We start from the raw sequence: 21,528 nt of genomic DNA on the forward strand, positions 1-21,528 counted from the left end.
CTCTACCTTTGGGCTTGAGGTATGCATTTCTTGGTCCCAATGAGTCTTTCCCCGTGATTGTAAATTCTAACCTAACGGAGGAGCAAACCTCCCTCTTGATTAATGTTTTGAGAAAACACAAAAAGGCTTTGGGTTATACCATTGATGATATCAAGGGTATAAGTCCATCTTTATATATGCACATAATTGATCTAGAGGGAGATGCCAAACCTGTCAGGCAAAGGCAAAGAAAGCTTAACCCTTCCATGCAAGAGGTTGTGCGGAAGGAAGTGGATAAGCTTCTTGATGCGGGAATTATTTACCCAATTGCTCATAGTGATTGGGTATCTCCCGTTCAAGTTGTGCCTAAGAAAGGGGGCATGACAGTAGTGAAAAATGATCATGATCAACTAGTACCCACTAGAATTGTTACCGGTTGGCGCATGTGTATTGACTATCGCCAACTTAACACAAGTACATGCAAACATCATTTCCCACTACCGTTCATTGATCAAATGTTGGAAAGGCTTACAAAGCATTCCTTCTATTGTTTCCTTGATGGTTACTCGGGATTTTTCCAAATCCCAATTGACCCTAAGGATCAAGAGAAGATGACTTTCACATGCCCCTACGGTACTTATGCGTATCGTAGGATGCCTTTCGGGCTTTGTAATGCCCCCGCAACATTCCAACGTTGCATGATGTCCATTTTTCGTGATATGATTGAGGATGAGATAGAAGTGTTCATGGATGACTTCTCCGTTGAAGGAGCCACCTATGAATATTGTCTATCTAATTTATCTCGTTACTTAGAAAGGTGTGAGAGGGCTAACCTCGTGTTGAATTGGGAAAAGTGCCACTTTATGGTTGAAAGTGGGATTGTTCTTAGGCACAAAATTTCCCATGCCGGCATTGAGGTTGATAGAGCAAAGGTTGAGGTCATCAAAAAACTTCCTCCCCCCACCAACGTGAGGGAAGTGAGGTCTTTTCCTGGCCATGCCGGGTTCTATCGGCGCATTATTAAAGATTTTTCAATGATCTCTAAGCCTCTCACATCCCTATTGCAACAAGATAAGGAGTTTGTGTTTGATGATGCTTGTCATAAGTCCTTTTGTAGGTTGAAAGAAGCCCTTTGCACCGCTCCTATTGTCCAAGGTCCGGATTGGTCTCTTTCATTTGAGCTCATGTGCGATGCAAGCGACGAGGCCATTGGATCGGTTCTTGGACAACGAAAGAATGAGAAACTTCATGTCATACATTATTTGTCTAAAACTCTCAATGATGCCCAACGAAACTACACAACTATCGAGAAGGATTTCCTAGCAGTTATCCATTCATTCGAGAAGTTTAGAACCTACCTCATTGGTTCTAAGACAATTGTGTATACCGACCACTCGGCTCTCAAATATTTGATATGGAAGAAGGAAGCTAAACCAAGGCTGTTGAGATGGGTTTTAGTCCTCCAAGACTTTGATTATGAGATGAGAGACAAGAAGGGAGCCGAGAATGTGGTGGCGGATCACCTCTCAAGGTTGGGCGGTGCAAGGTTTGAAGCTGATGGCTTGCCAATAGAGGGCGCTCTAAGAGATGATGTGCTTTATGTCCTTGAAGTGAAATCGGAGCCTTGGTATGCGGATATTGTGAATTACTTAGCTTTTAGTGCCATACCGCCGGATTTCACTTCGCAACAACGTCGAAAACTCAAGCACGAGGCCAAGAGATACATTTGGGATGATCCCATTCTATTGAAAAGGGGGGTCGATGGTTTGTTGAGGAGATGCGTCCCCAACGACGAGGTTCAAAGTGTTCTCCATATGTGCCACTCTTCTCCTTGTGGTTTGCATATGAGTGCTCAAAAGACCGCCTCAAAGGTCCTTCAATCTATGCTCTTTTGGCCTTTTATATTCAAGGATGCGTGGATATTTGTCAAAACTTGTGATAGATGTCAACGGATGGGGAATATTTCTAGAAGGGATGAAATGCCGCAAAACCCCATCCTTAAGCTTGAAGTTTTTTATGTGTGGGCTATAGACTTCATGGGCCCTTTCATTTCTTCACATGGGAACAAGTACATTTTGGTCGCCGTTGACTATGTGTCTAAGTCGGCGGAGGCCGTGGCTTCTCCAACGAATGACTCTAAGGTGGTGGTCAATCTTTTCAAAAAAGTGATCTTCCCGAGATTTGGTGTTCCAAGAGCAATAATTAGTGATGGGGGATTGCATTTCAAGCACCACACCTTCGTTCGACTACTTGATAAATATGGGGTGTCTCACAAGCGCGGGCTTGCGTACCACCCTCAAACGAGTGGTCAAGCGGAGGTCACCAATAGAGAGCTCAAGGTGATTTTGGAGAAGACGGTTGTTAGGACAAGGAAGGATTGGTCCTCCAAACTTATTGATTCACTATGGGCTTATAGGACCGCCTTCAAAACTCCAATAGGGACCACTCCCTACAAGCTTGTCTATGGGAAAAATTGTCATTTGCCCGTGGAGATGGAGCATCGAACGCATTGGGCAATCAAACAAATCAACTTTGATCTCCATAGTGCGGGTGAGCAAAGGCTTTTAGAGCTACATGAGTTAGATAAGTTAAGGATGAATGCCTACGATAGCGCAAGCTTGTATAAGGCGCGGACTAAGGCTTGGCACGATGCTCAAATTGTCAAGAACGAATTCGTCAAAGGCCAAAAAGTCCTCCTATTCAACTCCCGCTTGAAGCTTTTCCCGGGCAAACTTAGGTCAAGATGGAGTGGGCCGTACATTTTCACGGAAGTGTTTCCATATGGAGCCTACAAAATTTCCCAAGACGGCCACTCTCCTTTCAAAGTCAACGGTCACCGTCTCAAGCCCTATTATGAAGGATTCCCAAGTGATGAACCGGTTTCTGTGACACTTCTTGATGTGCATCGTCAATTCGACCCTCCTTGATCAACTCAAGGAACGTCGAGCTAACGATGTTAACCAAAAGCGCTTCCGGGAGGCAACCCGAGTTTCTAACCCTTTTATACTTTTTCTTTTCATGTCGTTTCTATTTTTCCATCTACGACTTTGGATTGTTGAGATTTTTGAGTTTTGATTGTGCTTGGGTTTGAGATATGCTTTACATCTAGCATGATTGTAATGTGTTTAGATGTGTGTTAAGGACTATTTTTACTTGTATGATTCTTTATGGGAGTTTTGCCGAACCACTTCATGTTCGGCCACTACAGCAATTTCAAGGATTTATGGCAGCAAACATTTTTTTTAAAAAAATCGAGAATATGGACATATGAGATTCTTCTAAGATGAAAGGAGTTTGAGCAAAATTACGTGGATCAGTAAATTAGAGATGAAGAGCTTTAATTTACAAAAGATTTGAGCGGATTTGGTTGAAAGAAAACGACCAAGTTCAAAGTTCGGAGCGAAACAAAGCAACGAACAGCAGCAACAAAGGCCAAATAAGGAAGACCCGACTCCAGCGCCAGATAACAAAGCTGTCGCCTAGCGACGACAGAAGCAAAGTGCGGCGACACATTTTCCAAGAAGGCGTTAGTATGGAGATACAATGCGTGGCCCCCATATTAGATTATGCGGACCGAGTGCAACATTTTCCGGGTTCCTTGGTACGCTAGTTAGCCCCTATAAGGAATTTGACATGATTAAGTAGTCAGTTTGATTACAATCGCAAATAAGTGATCGACCTGACAAAAGATCGTCTCACTTAGTTTAAAGAACCTAAGCATTGGCTCATCGCAAAGGCACCAACACAATGGTTTGTATATAGCAAAGCACCGACGTACTGGTTCACGAGCAGCAAAAGCGCCGACGCACTGGCCAAAGTAAATTTCAAGCGAGCTTTAAAGATCGACAAGTGTCGATCTTCGGTAATTTTCATCGGAATATTATCTCAACAATTGAGGATGACTTGAAGTGAAAATATCTTCGAAAGCATTTGCTAAGATTGTGGACGTTGTCACCAAAGATTTGAGAAGATAGCATGAGATGGGCGGTCTTCGACAGCATTCGCTAAGATTGTGGACGTTATCACCCAAGATTTGAGAAGATAACACGAGATGGGAAGTCTTCGACAGCATTCGCTAAGATTGTGGACGTTATCACCCAAGATTTGAGAAGATAACACGAGATGGCCGGTCTTCGACAGCATTCACTAAGATTGTGGAGGTTGTCACCAAAGATTTATTTGAGAAGATAGCACGATATGGGCGTTCTTCGACGGCATTCGCTAAGATTGTGGAGATTTTCACCAAGACTTGAGAAGAGCGGTTCGTGATGAGGCGGTCTTCTATGACTTTTGCTACGATTGGAAAGGTTGTCACTATGATTCAAGAAAAAAGGTTCGAGATGTAGCAGCATTGATCGACGGCGTTCCCTAGCTTGTGGAGGGTTGTCACAAACAATTGGTTGGATAGGTCTTGAAATTACTTTCCAATGATATATTATAATATTAATCCGAGCGATAACAAAAAAGATATGAATGAGATACAAGAGAAGTTATCTTCAATAGCGTTCCCTAGCTTGTGAAAGGTTGTCACAACAGCAAATGCAACACAAATCGGTTACCCCCAAAGACGTGTGCTCGACGGTTCAAGATACGCGTTTCGTAACTCTTTTATCAGTTTAAACTAACTCTACTTTGCAGGTATCGGCGTTACAAGAGTGATTTAGGATCACATAACGTTCTGAATCATTCTCCGTCCCTATCGCTACTTTGACTTTTATTTTTATAAAATTGCGTTTCTCCAAACTCAGTCAAAGTTGGGGCTTCTGTAGATACCCAAATGTGTCTCCCTAAAACCAAACCCAGTGATGAATACCTTTCATGTCATTTGATTATCGAACGAGGTGAAAGTGTGAAAAGTCTAGTGATGAGGATGTTTTTATTAAAATATCTCTTCTTTCTGTTTTTGAAAATATTTCTTTTCTTACCCAATTAATGAAAAATGTGCGTTCCATTTTAGTTTGTTTCATTATATGGGTCCAATAATTGTTTACTTGGATGGGGTTGAAAAGAACTTTCCAACGATATATAATAAGCCCAATTCCGATGAATAATGAGGAAGTTATGGCTAAAATACTAAACTTGTCTCGAACCGATTTTTACCTACAACCCAATGATCATGTTGAGGGTCCAAAGTTCTAATCCTATTCCTAAACTAATTAGGATTAATTAGAAATTTCTATATTTTTCTAAAAGATCTTAATTATACTTTTTGAAAAGATAAGATTAAAGAATTTGAGTTAAATAAAAACTTTCCTTTTTTAAAACTTTCCTTTTCTTAAATCCTAATTCTATTCGAATTTAAGGATGTTCAAAGACAGTCAGTTATTATTTTCGTGCCTCATAATCATTATCCAAATCTTATATGGTTGGATAGGTCTTGAAATTACTTTCCAATGATATATTATAATATTAATCCGAGCGATAACAAAAAAGATATGAATGAGATACAAAACTCTATCCAAAACTGACACCGTCCTAATATTTCAGCCATATCTTTTTATTTACAAACGGTTTTTATCTAATTCTAATTGCATTTTAAAGTAGAATTCAGTAGCTTTCCAACGACATATTATATGCCTTATTTAGACTTCTAGATCAAAAGATATGATAAAAACAAAATCCGCAAAAACTACTGTCCATCGAGTTTTATTTCGATTCGAATTCGAATTCTTATTTTAATTCTTCGACCCTCTTTTTTTTCTATAAATAGAGGTCATATCTCCCCTTTTTCAATCACCAACTCTCATCAAGATTCTCTTGATCTCTCTCTCCCTTTTTCTAGCCTAGCCTTGTACAAACACAATTCCTCAATCCGTAGCACTAGACATACCTAGCCAAGTTCGAAGTTGCCTTCGCCCTAGACGTGAAAGGTTTTTTTAATATCTGAGGGTTTGGTCCCAAATCTTTCAATTAATTAATTTAATTATTTATTATTTTCTTTGAAGTTACTAACGCGTGTATTTTGTTATTAGAAAGAGGTACGAGGCATCCAAGTAAGTGCTTTAATTGATTTAATTATATTATGATATAGAAATCATATCTAGGTTGTTATTATGATTCTTAGTATCATGTTATGGTGTTTTGATATTCCTATTATTATTTTTAGGGAAAAGGTTATAATATCAAATATGATTATTGTGATTCTTGCGATGCTTCCTATTTTCTTTTCTAAATATATCATGTTAGTATCATGTTATGGCTAAAGCTTTGATTTATATATGTTTAGTGACATGCTAGAGTTTGTTATTAATCTTTTTATTATCATGCCTAGGATCTTGCTATGCTTTAACATGATTATGATTATTTTAAACATGATTATTAAAATTATTATTATTATAATTGTTATTTTTATGAACATTATGTTGCTTAATTATATTTATTGTTATTGTTGATTCATACCTTTTATGCATGTTTAAAGGGAATTGGTATTTGTAATCACGCTTAATAAGATAATTAATAATCTTGTTTAGGGTTAATTTGATTATAATTCAAGTGATCGTCAACAATAAATTTATCGGCTATTTCACCAAATGCCACTGACAAATTTAAAAATTCATCAAATGCCATCGCACTTTTCAGAATTCACCAAATGCCACTCTCAAACAGTAAAATGTCATGTCGTGCCATTAATGAGGTGTGGACGTTAACATTCCGTTACTAGGATTCTTAATTCACAAAATGCCACTGACAAATTAGTAATTTTCATGAAATGCCATTACTTTTGTAAATTATTTCACAGTAACCCTCTAATCAAATGAGTACTAACGGCTAGTTTAATTAAACATTTTTGAAATATTTTTGGGGTAAAATATGAGACTTAGAACACACATTGCATCCCACTACATGCATAATCATGAGTTTATTATCAAACACATCCTCCTCCACATACGAGTATGCATATGTAAGAGTTCCAAACAAGTTTTGCGTGAAAAGTTCTCAATTCTATTATGAAAGTAGGAGTTGTTATGTGTGTAATAGTTGTGATTGTAATGATGAAGTGAACAACAATGTAATTCCAATGAAAGTAAATAAGGTGTTAATTTGAACATTTCTAGTATAATTATTCATGTTGCAATCATGTTCATCCAAAAAATTATGGCTAATATTTTCTGTTCATCTACAAAAAAATGCCCTTGCTGGCATAATTCAGAATTTTTCCCAAAAAAGAAAACACAGTGGAATGTTAATGTTCAAAAATGTTGATTTCATTAACAAATATGCTATGCATTCAAAAGGGCAGGGCTGTGGAGTTTATGCAGCTTTCTTTGATCTCTTCTTGGTCTTTGAAGTGCTTGCTTCAGCCTCTGCATTGTTGTTGATTGTTGCAGTTATTGCTTCAAGCTGCTCAGTGTTGTTGTTTGCTGCACTTGTTGCTTCAGCTGCTGCTCTCTTTTTCTTTGCTGCACATATCTTCATGTTGTGGCCCAATTCTTTGCATAGGCTGCACTTGACTGTACTATGTCTCTTTCCCTTTCTTGCTTCATTAGCCCTTTTTCTTCCTTGTTTCTTGGGTCTACATGCTGATCTTTTCACTAAGGATGGTAGTATGTCAGGGAGGTTGAATGAAGGCAACCGATTTTGGTCAGGCATTTGGTGCATATGTTCTCCATAAGTGTTTTTATATGCACTCCCTTTGAAATAAGGTGATACAAAATCTGTAGCCTGCAGCCTTTGGTGGTAAATCACCCTGAGCACATGCTTACATGGGATCCCTAAATGTTGCCACTTCCCACAACCACAAGTTCCAGCCCCTAGTTTGATGGGATAGTACACATGTGCATCTCTAACCTCAAACTCATCACCCCCACATGGTGTAGCATAGCATAATCTGGACTCATCTGATCTTGTTTGCAAGATTTTTGTTGCATACTCAGTGAGTTCCCCATCCCCCATTGAAGTTCCTTTATCAAACCTTGGAGCCATCCTTTTCATGCATCATTGCCTTATAGCTGCAAAATTAAAACCAGTTACACACATCTAGGTTGAAATGACATTTGCAAAGTGATAAAACATGAGAAAATGCTTGTTTAACCTTCAAAAAGCTTTAACACAGGTAGATCTTTGTATGGCTTGATGCAAGAGTTGAATGATTCAACAAAATTTGATGTGTTATGGTCACAACAGACAACTGGGTCAAACTTATGCCTTGACCGAACTTCAATGGTACTCTCAAAATACAGAACCACATTTGGATTTTAGGCATGAATCTTCTGCATTGCTTTGTTGAAAACATATGGATTGTAAACATCAGCAGCAACCCAAAATAGTTTATGAAATGATGTTCCACTAAAGCCTTCTATTTTGCAGTTGTTGTACAAGTGTTGACATCATATTCTTCTACTAGCTCTGGGAAATGTCTCCATAATTTCTGCATCAACTCCCTGCAAAACCATATAACAAGTGAGGAAAGAGTACTGTAAAGTAATAAAAAAAAAGAAAAAAGTGTATGCAAAAGAGACTAATTTACCTTCATCCTGTCAGAAAGAAATGTCCAATCATCTCTGTTGCATCCCTCTTTCTCAATGAGGCACTTTAAATTCCTCAGAAAATAACCCCAAGTCTTAACACTCTCTATAATGACTATGCCATAAGCAAACATAAATATCTCATTGTTCCCATCAATTCCAACAACTGTTAGCAGTATCCCTTTATAATATCCACTAAGATGGGCCCCATCAATGCCAATGATTGGCCTACAGCCTCTCAAAAAACCTCTAACTTGTGCAGCAAAAGAAAAGAAGCATGTGTTGAACCTAGGTTGGAAATTTTCAGGTACTTGTGCCCATGTCACTAGTGCATAACTCCCTGGATTGATCTGCTTGACCATCTTAGCATATCTTGGAAGGAGACTGTAGGCCTCTCCAAATCCACCATGAATGAGCTCCTTGGCAATTGCTTTCACCATCTCAGCATATCTTGGAAGGATATTCAAAACGCGAATGGAAAAGCGAAAGAGCGATTATTACCTTGATTGTTATGTCAAACACCCTAAACTCAAATTCAAGAGCTTTTTGCTTCTACTTCCTCCCCTACTTGTCACTGGTCTACTGGTTAGCACAACTTTAATCGCAAAAAAAGATTCAATTTTTAGGAGTGTTTTGTTCAAGTGTTAACGAAAGCTTCTAGTTTGAGTATGGATTTGAGAGTTTGAATGAGGGTGAAAGTTCGAAGAACGGAGAAGAAGAATGATGGATTTTTTTTATCTTAATTGAAGAAGTCAAAGAGTCAATGAGCATTCACGCGCCATTAACCCCAAATAAGGGTATAATGGTCATTTCGCATTAACGGACTGTTAACGTCCAGGCCTCATTAATGGCTCGACATAACATTTTACTGTTTGTGAGTGGCATTTGGTGAATTATGAAAAGTTCGATGGCATTTGATGAATTTTTAAATTTGTCAGTGGCATTTGGTGAAATAGTCATATATTTATTTGTGCATTAATATTAAACCAACATAGATAAACAGGTTTAGGGTTAATCCTATTGATTGCATGTTAGTCAGATTGCGCACATGAATACGATCAGAATAAAGTAGAGGCCTATTATTAGGGCAGGTTTAATCTCTTTTGGGTTGGATTTATACCTTCATCCTCGAACTACCAGTCATGGTTACAGACCTATTGGAGTTAACGATCTCCTGGGTCGTTAAGGGGTGTAACCTTCACCATGTGAACAGTTTACATGTTCCTAAAACTTGTTGGCGACTCTTTTGCTTTAGCTTCCTTCCCTTTGGACGCCACAATGGGGTTCAAGTTTTGGGTAATGCTTGAAATATTCCCTACAACACCGTTATTTTTGCCTGCCCTAAGCATACGTTTTGGACGTTTTTCGCAAGCGTGTCTAAAGACGTTCCATAGTGGTGCTTTACGTAAAAGATTCCATTGACAAAGTTGTCAATTTACTATACTGACTTTAGAAATTTCACGTTCTTTACTTTCTTGTTTGCATCCACAGCAAATATGGATGGTGTTATCATACAACGTAAAATTGTAAGGCGTTATCATATAGCGTAAAAATGTATAGCATAGGTGTTGCGTAAAATTTCACTTCTTCCTAGCCAATGTGATCTACCTCTCGTAACTAAAACAATATAATTTCTTTACTTTCTTTCTTTAGGCGTTAGATAAAACAATTCGAATGGCACGCCGAACCATTTGAGAACAGACACTTCTTGATTGGAAGCAAATACGATAGTTAGTGAGCTTTCTGGCTTACCGAAAGTTATGGTGTTCGTCCACCCCTTGTATAAAGAGCGACGTGCGATTTCAAAGCAAAAATGGTAGTTAGTGAGCTTACTGGCTTACCGAACAGTTAGGGTGTAATACCCCGTATTTTTATACGTATTTTATTTAAAATATGTATTTTATAACGATATTTAAATAATTTTAGTATTTTAATTATGATGTTTTAATTATTTATCCCATGTAAGTTGGGAATATTTTACTAAAGGAAAGTTTGTTTAATTAATTATTTAATAGAAGTTCGGGTTTTATTTTAAGAAATTATGATTTTAACAAGTTTTAGTAGGGAAGGGATTAGGAAAAACTAAAGGAGGAAAGTTTAGGGTAAAATGGGGTGATAGAGAAGGGGTATAAATATCCCTCTTATGAGGCAATTAAACTTTGCCCAGAGTGGAGAAAACCCAAGGTAAACTTCTCTCCCATTTCTCTTTATTTTCTTCTTTCTTTTTCTTTTTCTCTCTCTTTCCCTTCCCCTTCTTGCTTTCGCACCACCACCACCGGTGGGCCGCCAACGACCAGCACCAGCCGACAGCAGCGGCGACCACCGGCGCAGGCAGCAGCGGCAGCAGCCGTCAGTGGCACCGGCCTGCTGTCGACAGTCACAGGTTTCGAAAAAAAAATGTTTTAAATATCAAATGTTTCTTAACCAAATATAATCTAGGCTTTAATCTAATTGTAAATTATGAGTTTGGAGATTTAATTTTGATGTTTGGTTATTGTAATTATGATAATTATTAATTTTCAGATTTGGTTTTTAATTAAAAAGCCCCAATTTTTGAAATCCTAAGTTCTTGATTTCTGAATTATTGAAGGATTATGATGTATAATGGGGTAGACCTTTGTTTTAAGTGTTTTAAAGCTTAATTACACCAAGTTTTAATTATAATAAAGTGCTGGAATTTTATGTAGTACACTTTATATTATGTTTCTTGAAAAACTTTTAATCACCCATTAATTGGGACATAATTATGGTGTTTTAAATATAATTTCATCTTACTTTAATTGAATTTTGAGGGGTTTTAAAATAGTATATATTGCTGAAAATTTGTTTAGAGTTGATATTAGTACTCTATTATGAATTTAATGTGTAGGAAACTTTGAAGTAAGCAATTTCTGCTAGTCGTGGTAATTTTAAAATCGTACTCAAGGTACGTACGCGTACTTAGCATATTTTTGGTGATGTAGCATCATGCTAGACATGATTTAATTAATCCTAAATAGTATCATGCTAAGATTTATGATTGGAAATTGTGGGTTATTGATATTGGTGATTAAATTAGAAAGTATGATTTATTTGAGATGGATTAATAGTTGGAAAATTAATGTTTGGCATGTTGTGTTTGAACCACACTTTTATTTATGGCATGTTAGAATGCATGATTAATTACACTGCATGTTTAATTATGTTAGGAATATTGAAAAGGGATTTTATTATGGTTAAATAATTTTTATTGATGCTTCAAGCATGAGGAATGAGCAATATAAGTGTCTATGTACACAATGAATAAATTGTATGTTGGTGTCTTTGTGCACTTAAGGTATTTTTAACACCAAGGGATAGGATTTTTGGCGCATTATGCGTTTAAGGTGTCTTTGACACTGCGGTAGAATTATAAAGGGTTCAACATTAAATGATATGTGGTCACTAATTATTCAAGAATTAATTTGGTATGTTTGGTTGATTGAATAATTATTGTCGATTGTTTTATTATGCTTTGAGAGTCATCACCAAGTCCAATAAAATGTAAATAACGTAAAGTGAAAGAGATTACGCACCAAAACTCTTGGAACGTATATACCTTGAGTATGAACAATGGGAGGAGTTATGGGGTTTTATATTTAACCATAACTTCTAAGGATTATAGGACGCTGTACATTTCTTTTTATTTATTATTATGCGCAGGAATTTTGCCACCTTTGAGTGGTTTTGTCGCTGGCACGGTTAGCTCCCGTGTCAGATAACCTCAACTTATTTGGGGGAGGATAGTTGGAAACCCGTTCGACGCGTAATCAACGCTAAATGAATTATTTAGTGTGTTGTCATTGTGTTTTGTTGATTGATGTGTGTGCTTGTAAACAGGTGCGATGAGGTAAGTGTGTTGATAGATGAAAGCATGTTAGTGTGTTTAATTTACGCTTATGTACTCAGCTTTGCTGATTGTGTGTATTTGTGTGTTGGGCCATGTCTTTACCTTGGCCCTATGATGACCCATTTTTAATGGAGAGTAGTGGAAACAAGTAGAGATAAAATTTTCAGGTATTGAAGCTATCATGATGGGGCATGAGAGAAGAGTGAATCTTTCTAGCTTTCATTAGGTTACGATGTGTTTTATGCTTTATTTATTTATGACATATTTTATGTGGACTAACACAAAGGTTTGGTTTTGGGAACGGTTTTGAATAAGGGTCTTTGATGGTTCCAAGTTGTAGTTTGATTTTTATTTGACTTTGTTTGTTTGGTTTTAAACTTTACTTTCGTTTGGTTGACTTTTGAGTTGACCTGTTTAAACGGATTTTAATTTCTAGTCTTCCGCTGTGTATCTTTGATAATTGCCTTAGCTGTTTTCACGGTGGCGGTAATGTCTTAGATATTCCTAAATCTTATTTTAAAGAAGTGGTATCAGAGCTTAGGTTGAGATTTTAAATTACCACTAACCTGAAAACGTTTTTCTTACTGTGATTTAAACTTGGCCAAGTGTTAATTTAATTATGCAACGTTAATTGTTCCGAAGTTATTTTTTTTATAGATATATATATATATATTATTTATTTAATTATTTATTTATTTTATTTTGATCCGATATTTTTTTTAAGGGACACTCAAATTTTTTTTTAGTGTCGAAAATTTATTTCTTTTTTTTTTGTAGGGCCGAAATTTTGGCCCTCTTCTCATTAAATTCGAATTTTTTTTAAAAGGGTAATAATATATTTTTTTAAAGTATTGCAGGGAGCAAGGATTGAGGTAAGAATTATGTGTTAAAAGCTTTTATTAACATGTTGGTGAGCTTGGGTAGGAAAAAGAAAGGGCATATAGGCTAGAATTTTATTTAATCCCTATGTGCATAATTTTATTTTGAGTGTGCAAGCATGTTGTTTGACTAGATGTTTGTTGATGAAAGCATGAAATATGTGTATTATTCTATGTGATCCTTCAAAATTGTATGATTGAACACCAAACTTAATTTCCCACAAGGCTGTATTATTTATTTTATTGTATTTCTTTTGGGAAGGGAATTCTTTTCTAAGTCTTTTCTCTACAGGATGCCAATCTTTCCTAGCAAATTTACACAAATGGGATCTCTTGTAAAGAAACATAATGAACACCCCTACGACTTTGTAGAAAAGATCAGATACTTTTGTTCCTTCATGAGCAATGTCTTACGAGACAGAGTTTATGACACCCCTGATCGTATTTCGGCTATGATTGTCCATAGTCTTCTAGAGGAGCCCCCTGACATTGCTGTCAAACAAAGATTTTCTTATTTTTACCTTCCAAGAGACGTTCCGAATTACTATAAATACAAAGATTATTATGGAAAGTGGTATCCTGATTATATTTTCTTAACTAAATATCTCGTAACAGTGGAGAAAGCTCATTGTCAGCACTTAAATCTTCCCTACCCTGACTACTACTACGATAACCCAGTAGCGAACAATCCTCCTCCTAATCAACAATCAGGAAATTCTTCTTCTTCTTCGTCAGGGGGTGGTCAGGCAGAAAATGGAGAGCAACAAGAGAGAGATAGTTCACTTATGGAGATTTCTGATCCTAATCCACCTCCAACTCCAATAATAATAGACATTTCATCGGATGAGGAGGAAGAAGGGGAGTTTGTACAAGTAGAACCTGAACCTGAGTCACCTGAACCAATGGAAGAGTCAAATGATTCTGATTTCGATCTTTCAAGCTACAAACAATCCACTGACAAAATTTCCAAGCAAATTAATCCCAACGAATATTTCTAAGCTATGGGCATCTATGGGATTTTTTTTTTCTTTTTTATCTATGTGATGCTTTATTAAATGTATGGTTGGTTAGCAATCAATAATTGATTGATAAAGCTACAAATTAAGGGAATTCTTAGCTTTTGCTATCCCAAGTTGTTAGCTTCAAATTTTACTGTGAATATTTATAGAGTGCTAAGTAATAGATGAGTGTATGTCTTGAGAGATAAACATAGTCATTTCTCATATAAACCCTTGTCCTCAATTCAGGAGAAACAAAATGGCAAGGGGGAGAGGTTGTGATAATGGTGGAAACGATTTGAATGATCTAAAGTAGTAAGGAAATTGGCAGCAGTTGCCCAACAATTGGCAAGAAAATCAACTGGTAATTGGGATGCTCAAGGAGAGCTCTTTAAGAAGGTGGCACAAAGTAAGCCACCAACATATCAAGGCGATCCTGACCCTATTATATTGGAAAACTGGTTGAGGGAATTTGAGAAACTATTTGGAGCTGTGGGATGCCCTGAAAACTCAAAAGTGAGTTGTGCTACTTACTATCTGAGGGGTGAAGCTGACCTTTAGTGGCAACAAAACGAGACTACCATTAAAGCGCTACCTAGGTTCAACTGGACCAAATTCCAAGAGAAAGCGAGAGACAAGTTTTATCCTAGATTTTTGCAGAAGCAGAAACCTGAGGAATTCTCAAACCTTAAGATGGACAAGATGTCAGTTACGGAATACTATACCAAGTTTATTGAGTTGTCTTGTTTTGCTGAAGGGTATGTCTCTACGGAAAAAACAAAAGCTAGGAAGTTTGAGAGTGGCTTAACTACTGATTTGCAGTTAAAGCTATGCGGGCAAGTATTTGAGACCCTAGATGAAGTATATGGAAGGGCCGCACACCTTTATGCTTTAGAAGAAAAGAAGAAGAAGGAGTTAGATGAAATGGAAGGAAGAGAGAAGAGGAAGGAAGTGGGGCAGGTTTCTGGAAACCAACAGAGAAACCAGAATGGTTTTAAGAAGTAAAAGTACCACCATAACAATAACTTTCACAACAATAATAACTTCCAGGGTAATAACCGTCAAGAAAACCGTAACAACAATGGAGGGGCTAGAAACAATAACCAGGGGAATAACAAGAATGGGAGAATTTATTTTTGCAATAGGTGTAGGAATAACCACCCTGGAAAGGATTTCCAGGGAAATTTGGTCGCTTGTCGTGTTTGTAATAAACTTGGGCATAGGGAATATGAGTGTTTCTCCAAGAATAGCAATGGGAACAGGAAAAACAACAATAATTGAGGAGGAAACCAGAGGAATTTCCAAGGGAACAACAACAACTTTACTAGGAACAAGGGAGTGCAACATAATGGGGCGAAGAACAGTAATACCACCAGTGGGAATAGCCAAGATAAGGGTGGAACTGCAGGGAAACTAAATGTTCTGAGTAAGCACGAGGCGGATGCCACAAAAGATGTTATCACTGGTACTTTTTCTATTAACTCTACTCCTGTTAAAGTATTGTTTGATTCTGGTGCAACTTTTTCTTTTGTTTCGAAGGGTATTGTTTCAAAACTTAAAGACTGTTTAAAGACAGTAGAAGTAGTAGATTTACCCATAACCATTCCGAAAGGTGGGGTAGGGAAATGTACCAAAACCTTTAGATTTGTGCCTTTAGAAATAGAAGGAAAGATATTCCCGTCTGAACTTATTTAGTTTGGGCTGAGCGACTTTGATCTTATTCTGGGAATGGACTGGTTGAGTAAGTATAATGCTGAGATTAGTTGTAGATCACAGAAAGTGAAGATGGTCACAAGCGGAAATGAATCAGTGACTTACTGGATGAATGGTAAAACTAAGTGCCCAAGGTAATATCAGTGCTAAAATTAGCAAAATACATGAAGAAGGGACATCCAGTATATTTTTGTAGTGTTAGGAATATGAACCATGAACAAGTGACAAATCCAGAAAATATAGAAGTAGTCAACGAATTCCTGGATGTATTTCCGGAGGAGATCCCCGGAATGCCACCCAAGAGGGCAATCGACTTTACCATAGATTTAATTCCCGGAACAACCCCAATATCCAAGGCACCATATCGTATGGCACCTGCAGAAATGAGTGAATTAAAGGAGCAATTGCAAGATTTATTGGACAAGGGATACATTAGCCCAAGTGCTTCTCCTTGGGGAGCACTAGTTCTATTCGTGAAAAAGAAGGATGGAAGTATGAGGTTATGCATTAAACACAGGGAACTAAATAAAGTAACCATAAAGAATAAGTATCCCTTACCAAGAATTGATGATTTGTTTGACCAACTAAAGGGTGCCACAGTGTTTTCAAAGATCGACTTGAGATCTGGGTATCACCAATTAAGGATTGCCGACGAAGACATTCCTAAAACCGCATTTAGGACAAGATATGGACACTACAAGTTTACAGTTATGTCGTTTGGATTGAATAATGCTCCAGCAATCTTTATGGATTTGATGCATAGGGTATTTCATCAATTTATGGATAAGTTTGTAGTCGTGTTCATAGATGACATATTGGTGTACTCAAAGAGTAAGGAAGAGCACGCAGAACACCTAAGGGCAATTCTGCAAACACTAAGAGAAAACCACCTCTATGCAAAATTCTCTAAGTGTGAGTTTTTGTTGGAAAAGGTAGCCTTCTTGGGACATTTCGTGTCCAAGGACGGAGTAGAGGTAGATCCAGCCAAAATAGAAGCTGTTAAGAGTTGGCCTACACCCAAAACATTATCTGATGTGCGAAGTTTTTTAGGTTTAGCATGGTATTATAGGCGTTTTGTCAAGGATTTTTCCAAGATTGCTAAACCTATGACCACCTTTTTGAAGAAGGACAAGAAGTTTGAGTGGGACGATAAATGTGAAGAAGTGTTCCAACTCTTGAAACACAAACTAATTACAGCACCAGTACTTACACTTCCAAATGATAGTGGACTGTATGATGTGTACAGCGATGCATCAAAGAATGGTTTAGGGTGCGTGCTTATGAAAAATGGGAAGGTGATTGCATATGCATCGAGGCAGTTAAAGACCCACGAAGTAAACTATCCAACTCATGAGTTGGAATTAGCTGCAATCATTTTTGCACTAAAAATTTAGCGCCATTATTTGTATGGAGTGAAATGTAGAATTTACACAGACCATAAAAGCTTAAAATACATTTTCACCCAAAAGGAATTGAACTCTTGTCAACGGAGATGGTTAGAGTATACGACAGATTATGATTTAGACATACAATACCATGAAGGGAAAGCGAATGTGGTTGTGGACGCTCTAAGTCGTAAAACTAGTCATGGAATCAACTCGTTAGTAGTGGCTAATGAATTATGTAGAGAAATGATGAAATTGAATCTAGAGATTGTAGAATGGGGAGTACCATCGGGTATTCTTGCGAGTCTAAGCATCCAGCCAACAATATTTGACAAGATTCGAGCCAACCAAGAGGGAGAAGTAAAGTTGGATAGGGTTCGCGAGAAAATTAAGCAGGGAAAAACTAAAGACTTCAAGATTCACGAAGATGGGAGTTTGAGGTACAATGATCGATGGTTCGTACCACAGAAATGTGAGGAAGTGAAGAGAAAGTTGATGGAAGAATGCCATAATACACCGTACTCTGTACACCCGGGAGGAGACAAGCTATATAAGGATTTGAAGAAGATGTTTTGGTGGCCTAGAACGAAAAATGAGGTTGATGAGTTTGAAGCAAAGTGTTTAACATGTCAAAAGGTGAAGATAGAGCACAGGAGACCTCAAGGGACGGTGCAGTCATTAGAAATTCCAGGATGGAAGTGGGATTACATTTCAATGGATTTTGTGACTTGCCTACCTAAGTCAAAGAGTGGAAATGATACCATATGGGTAGTGGTGGATAGACTTACGAAATCAGCAGTGTTTATACCAATGAAAGAAACTTGGAAGATGGAGCAACTTGCAAAAGCTTACATTAAACATGTTGTGAGGTTACATGGGGTTCCAAAAGATATTGTATCTGACAGAGATTCCAGGTTTCTCTCAAAATTCTAGAAAAGTGTACAAGAAAATTTTGGTGCAATACTTAAGATGAGTACGACATTTCACCCTGCCACAGATGGGCAAACTGAGAGAACCATTCAAACCTTGGAGGACATGTTGAGAGCTTGCGTAATAGACTTCCAGGGAGGATGGGAAGATGGTTTGGATTTAATTGAATTTTCCTACAATAATAGTTACCATGCGAGCATAGGAATGACACCATTTGAGGCTTTGTATGGGAGGAAATAACATAGTCTAATTTGTTGGAACGACATTAGTGAAACTATGATCCTAGGGCCTCAAATGATTGAAGATACAATTAAACAAGTAAGGGAAATTTAAGCTAAAATTCAAGCAGCTCAAGATCGCCAAAAGAGCTATGCAGACTCGAAGAGAAGGGAAGAAGAGTTCGAAATTGGTGATAAAGTGTTGTTGAAGGTGTCACCAATGAAAGGAGTGATGAGATTTGGAAACAAAGGAAAGCTCAGTCCAAAAATACATTGGTCCATATGAAATACTACAAAGAATAGGCAAAGTAGCTTATAGCTAAGCCTTACCTATGGATCTTAGTAAAGTACATGATGTATTTCATGTGTCCCAATTGCGAAGGTACATTCTTGATAAATCCCATGTGCTACAACCCGAAACCATTGAGTTAGATCAAAGCTTAACTTATGAAGAGAGACCTATCAAGATTCTTGACAGTAAAGTGCGTAGTTGATAGAGGAGTAAACTAGTCGTTAATTGCCTATCCCAAAATCAAACACTATTATAAAATCCTAAACCAACCTAAAACAAGTATAGGTAAGTATAGGGTCGAACCCAAAGGAGTTAGTTGGTGTTATCTTTAGCCTAAATTAAGCTATTTCGGAGATTGAAGTGAGAAAATGGTTGGTGTTCTGATAGAAAAATTAGACTAATCAAGTAATTCAATAAGCTAAATGCTAGGGATATTGGTTCCACATGCTAATTCAATAATCGTGCTAATCGAAAATTTCTTCGTTTGATTCAAGCATTGCAAAAGACAAACAATAGTAGAAATTAAGAGAGTTCAAGAGCTATCTCCTAGAGGCCAAACTAGGGGTCACTATGAATGGCTAATCAAGGAAATTCACAATCAAACTCAATTAATTAAAGCAATTCTCAAATTGATGGGTCATTTCATTAAGAAATGCAATGCAATCTAGATTAATTCTGTAGGTTGATCATTCCTAATCTAATTAACCACATGCAAAACTATGTCAACTAATTTAATTGCAACAATTCAATCCAACAAAGAAAGATCATCAACTAGCTTCTCCTTCTCCCTAGCAACTAATCTACTCACTAATCATGGTGTAACTCAAGAACAAATCACTAGAATTAGCATTGATCATCATTCTAAATCAAAATCAAGAGAAAGCAATATCAACTAAAACATCCAATTCAAATCCAAGCAATGCAAACAATTAAAGATGAAACTAATTCAATTAAGTAAGAGATGAACTAGAAGAAGAAAATCTTACTAACATTAATGATTGAAAATGAAGAAATCCAAGCACAATTGACCCAATGTTGAAATACAAATCCAATACCAAGAACTTCTCTCTAACTTCTCTCTCTAAAATTAGGCTAATGAAAATTATCTAAAGTTATCTTCAAAAAGAAATTACAAGTGTATTTATAGGAAAAGAAGAAAAACGGGATTCCCGCGTCCTCTCCAATAACACTGCGCCCGCGGAAAAATGGGTACGGAACCCATTAACCCGCGGGCTTTCTGGACAATACCCGCGCGCGCGGCAAAAGCACGCCGAATCCCCTGCTCCCAAAGGGTGATCAGAAGGTCGCGGTGTCTCTAGTACGAGCGGACTCTTATAACTACCCGCGCCCGCGACAAGCTTGCGGCCAGACCGCGAAATCTACCAATTTGTTGCATATGAGCCCGCGCCCGCGGCCTTCAGTACCCGCGCCCGCGGCAAACTGGCAGGGCATGATGCCCTCTCAATGCCCTCTCTAAGCCCTCTCCAAGTCGATTATTTCCTCCTTGCTTAGTCAATATAGCCCACTTGATTCCCTTGCAAAGACAAATCCTAGGTACCTACAAGAACAAACAACGAAAAGGAATAAAAGGGAAAAAGAACCAAATAAAAGGAAAACACGAAAAACACAAGGAAAGAAAGAAGAAAGGAATTAAAGAAAAAAGGACCAAAAATAAGATAAGAAAGCATAAAAAGGAAGATGAAATCATCGTAAAAGACTAACCTATGAGTGCTATAAATGACGCTCATCAAATTCCCCCAACCTAGACTTTTGCTCGTCCCGAGCAAAACAAAGGCTAAAAAGGAAAAACAAAGGCTAAAAAGAGGTGAGGATATACACTAACTCACTTTCGTAGGAATCACGGTCAATTTTAGCAACAAAAGACAAGCCATTTAAACCCCCAGATCGCTCTAGAGGACGAGTGATGCTCTCGTAAAGGTTTCTTAGAGATAACCTATAACTCTTATTAAACAAACAAAAGAAGGAAAAAAAATGAGGCAAAATACAAGAATAAAGAGCAAATAAAGAAAAACAAAATAAAAATAAAAAACTTTGTGAAATGGACTTTACAAAGTGACTATAGTTCAAATGAATAACAACCTTTCTAAAGTAAGTAATGGTATGCACGTTATAAGATACCTAAGGTTGATTGAAACATAAATATGCTAAGCATAGGAACTAGTTGTCACACTCCACATTCATCCCAAACGATCTTACCGCGTTCCCCTTACTAATCGCATATCTCCCCTTAGTGAGCGTCTCATAGATTCCACGAAGGAACCGGAAAAAGATCGAATTTTTGGCTTACTCGACATCTTGACTTCGCATCCCCTTTCCTTAGGCTATAACCCATGATTCCCTTCACCGATGAATGACTCAACCCCTAGGTCAAAAGGTCTTCTTAAAGGTTGTAACGTAAGGAAAAAAGGGTTAAGGTAGGCTAAATTTAAAATTTGGCGGTTAACCTAAATTGTGAAGCAAAGATTGGTTAACACTAAAATCGAGTAATCACCAAACAAAAACATATTAACACCCCCAAGCTTATTCAAAGCAACAATCTACAAACATAAGAACAAAACGCGCAAACTCTTTCCCCCCAATCTAAAAGGAGAATTGTTCTCAATGCATAAAAAGGAGAAAGACACTTGAATTTTTATGGGTTTTTTTTTTCTTCTGTTTTTTTTTTTAGATGTTTTTGAATTTTTTGAATTTTCTCTTACTTTATCAAAGCATTAGTCCTTGCCTTTTTATTTGCGTGGCTTTTACTTAGTCATTTTCCATTATTTTCCAAATATAAACAAC

At 37.3% G+C, this 21,528-nt stretch overlaps 2 protein-coding genes across 2 annotated transcripts; one reads left to right on the forward strand and one right to left on the reverse strand.

The window, feature by feature from the left end:
- Positions 1–7,230: 7,230 nt before the first annotated feature.
- Positions 7,231–7,902, reverse strand: LOC110694901. Its single transcript, XM_021872102.1, has one exon. It carries the CDS (start codon positions 7,900–7,902, stop codon positions 7,231–7,233), a length of 672 nt encoding a protein of 223 aa, XP_021727794.1.
- A 6,545-nt stretch (positions 7,903–14,447) lies between these two features.
- LOC110694902 lies at positions 14,448–15,193 on the forward strand. The gene is made up of 3 exons (XM_021872103.1): positions 14,448–14,463; positions 14,505–14,704; positions 14,750–15,193. The coding sequence occupies exons 1-3, from the start codon at positions 14,448–14,450 to the stop codon at positions 15,191–15,193; spliced, it is 660 nt and encodes a 219-aa protein (XP_021727795.1).
- Positions 15,194–21,528: the final 6,335 nt, after the last annotated feature.

This window comes from Chenopodium quinoa, unplaced genomic scaffold (genome assembly GCF_001683475.1).
Source record: "Chenopodium quinoa cultivar QQ74 unplaced genomic scaffold, ASM168347v1, whole genome shotgun sequence".
NCBI lineage: Eukaryota > Viridiplantae > Streptophyta > Magnoliopsida > Caryophyllales > Amaranthaceae > Chenopodium > Chenopodium quinoa.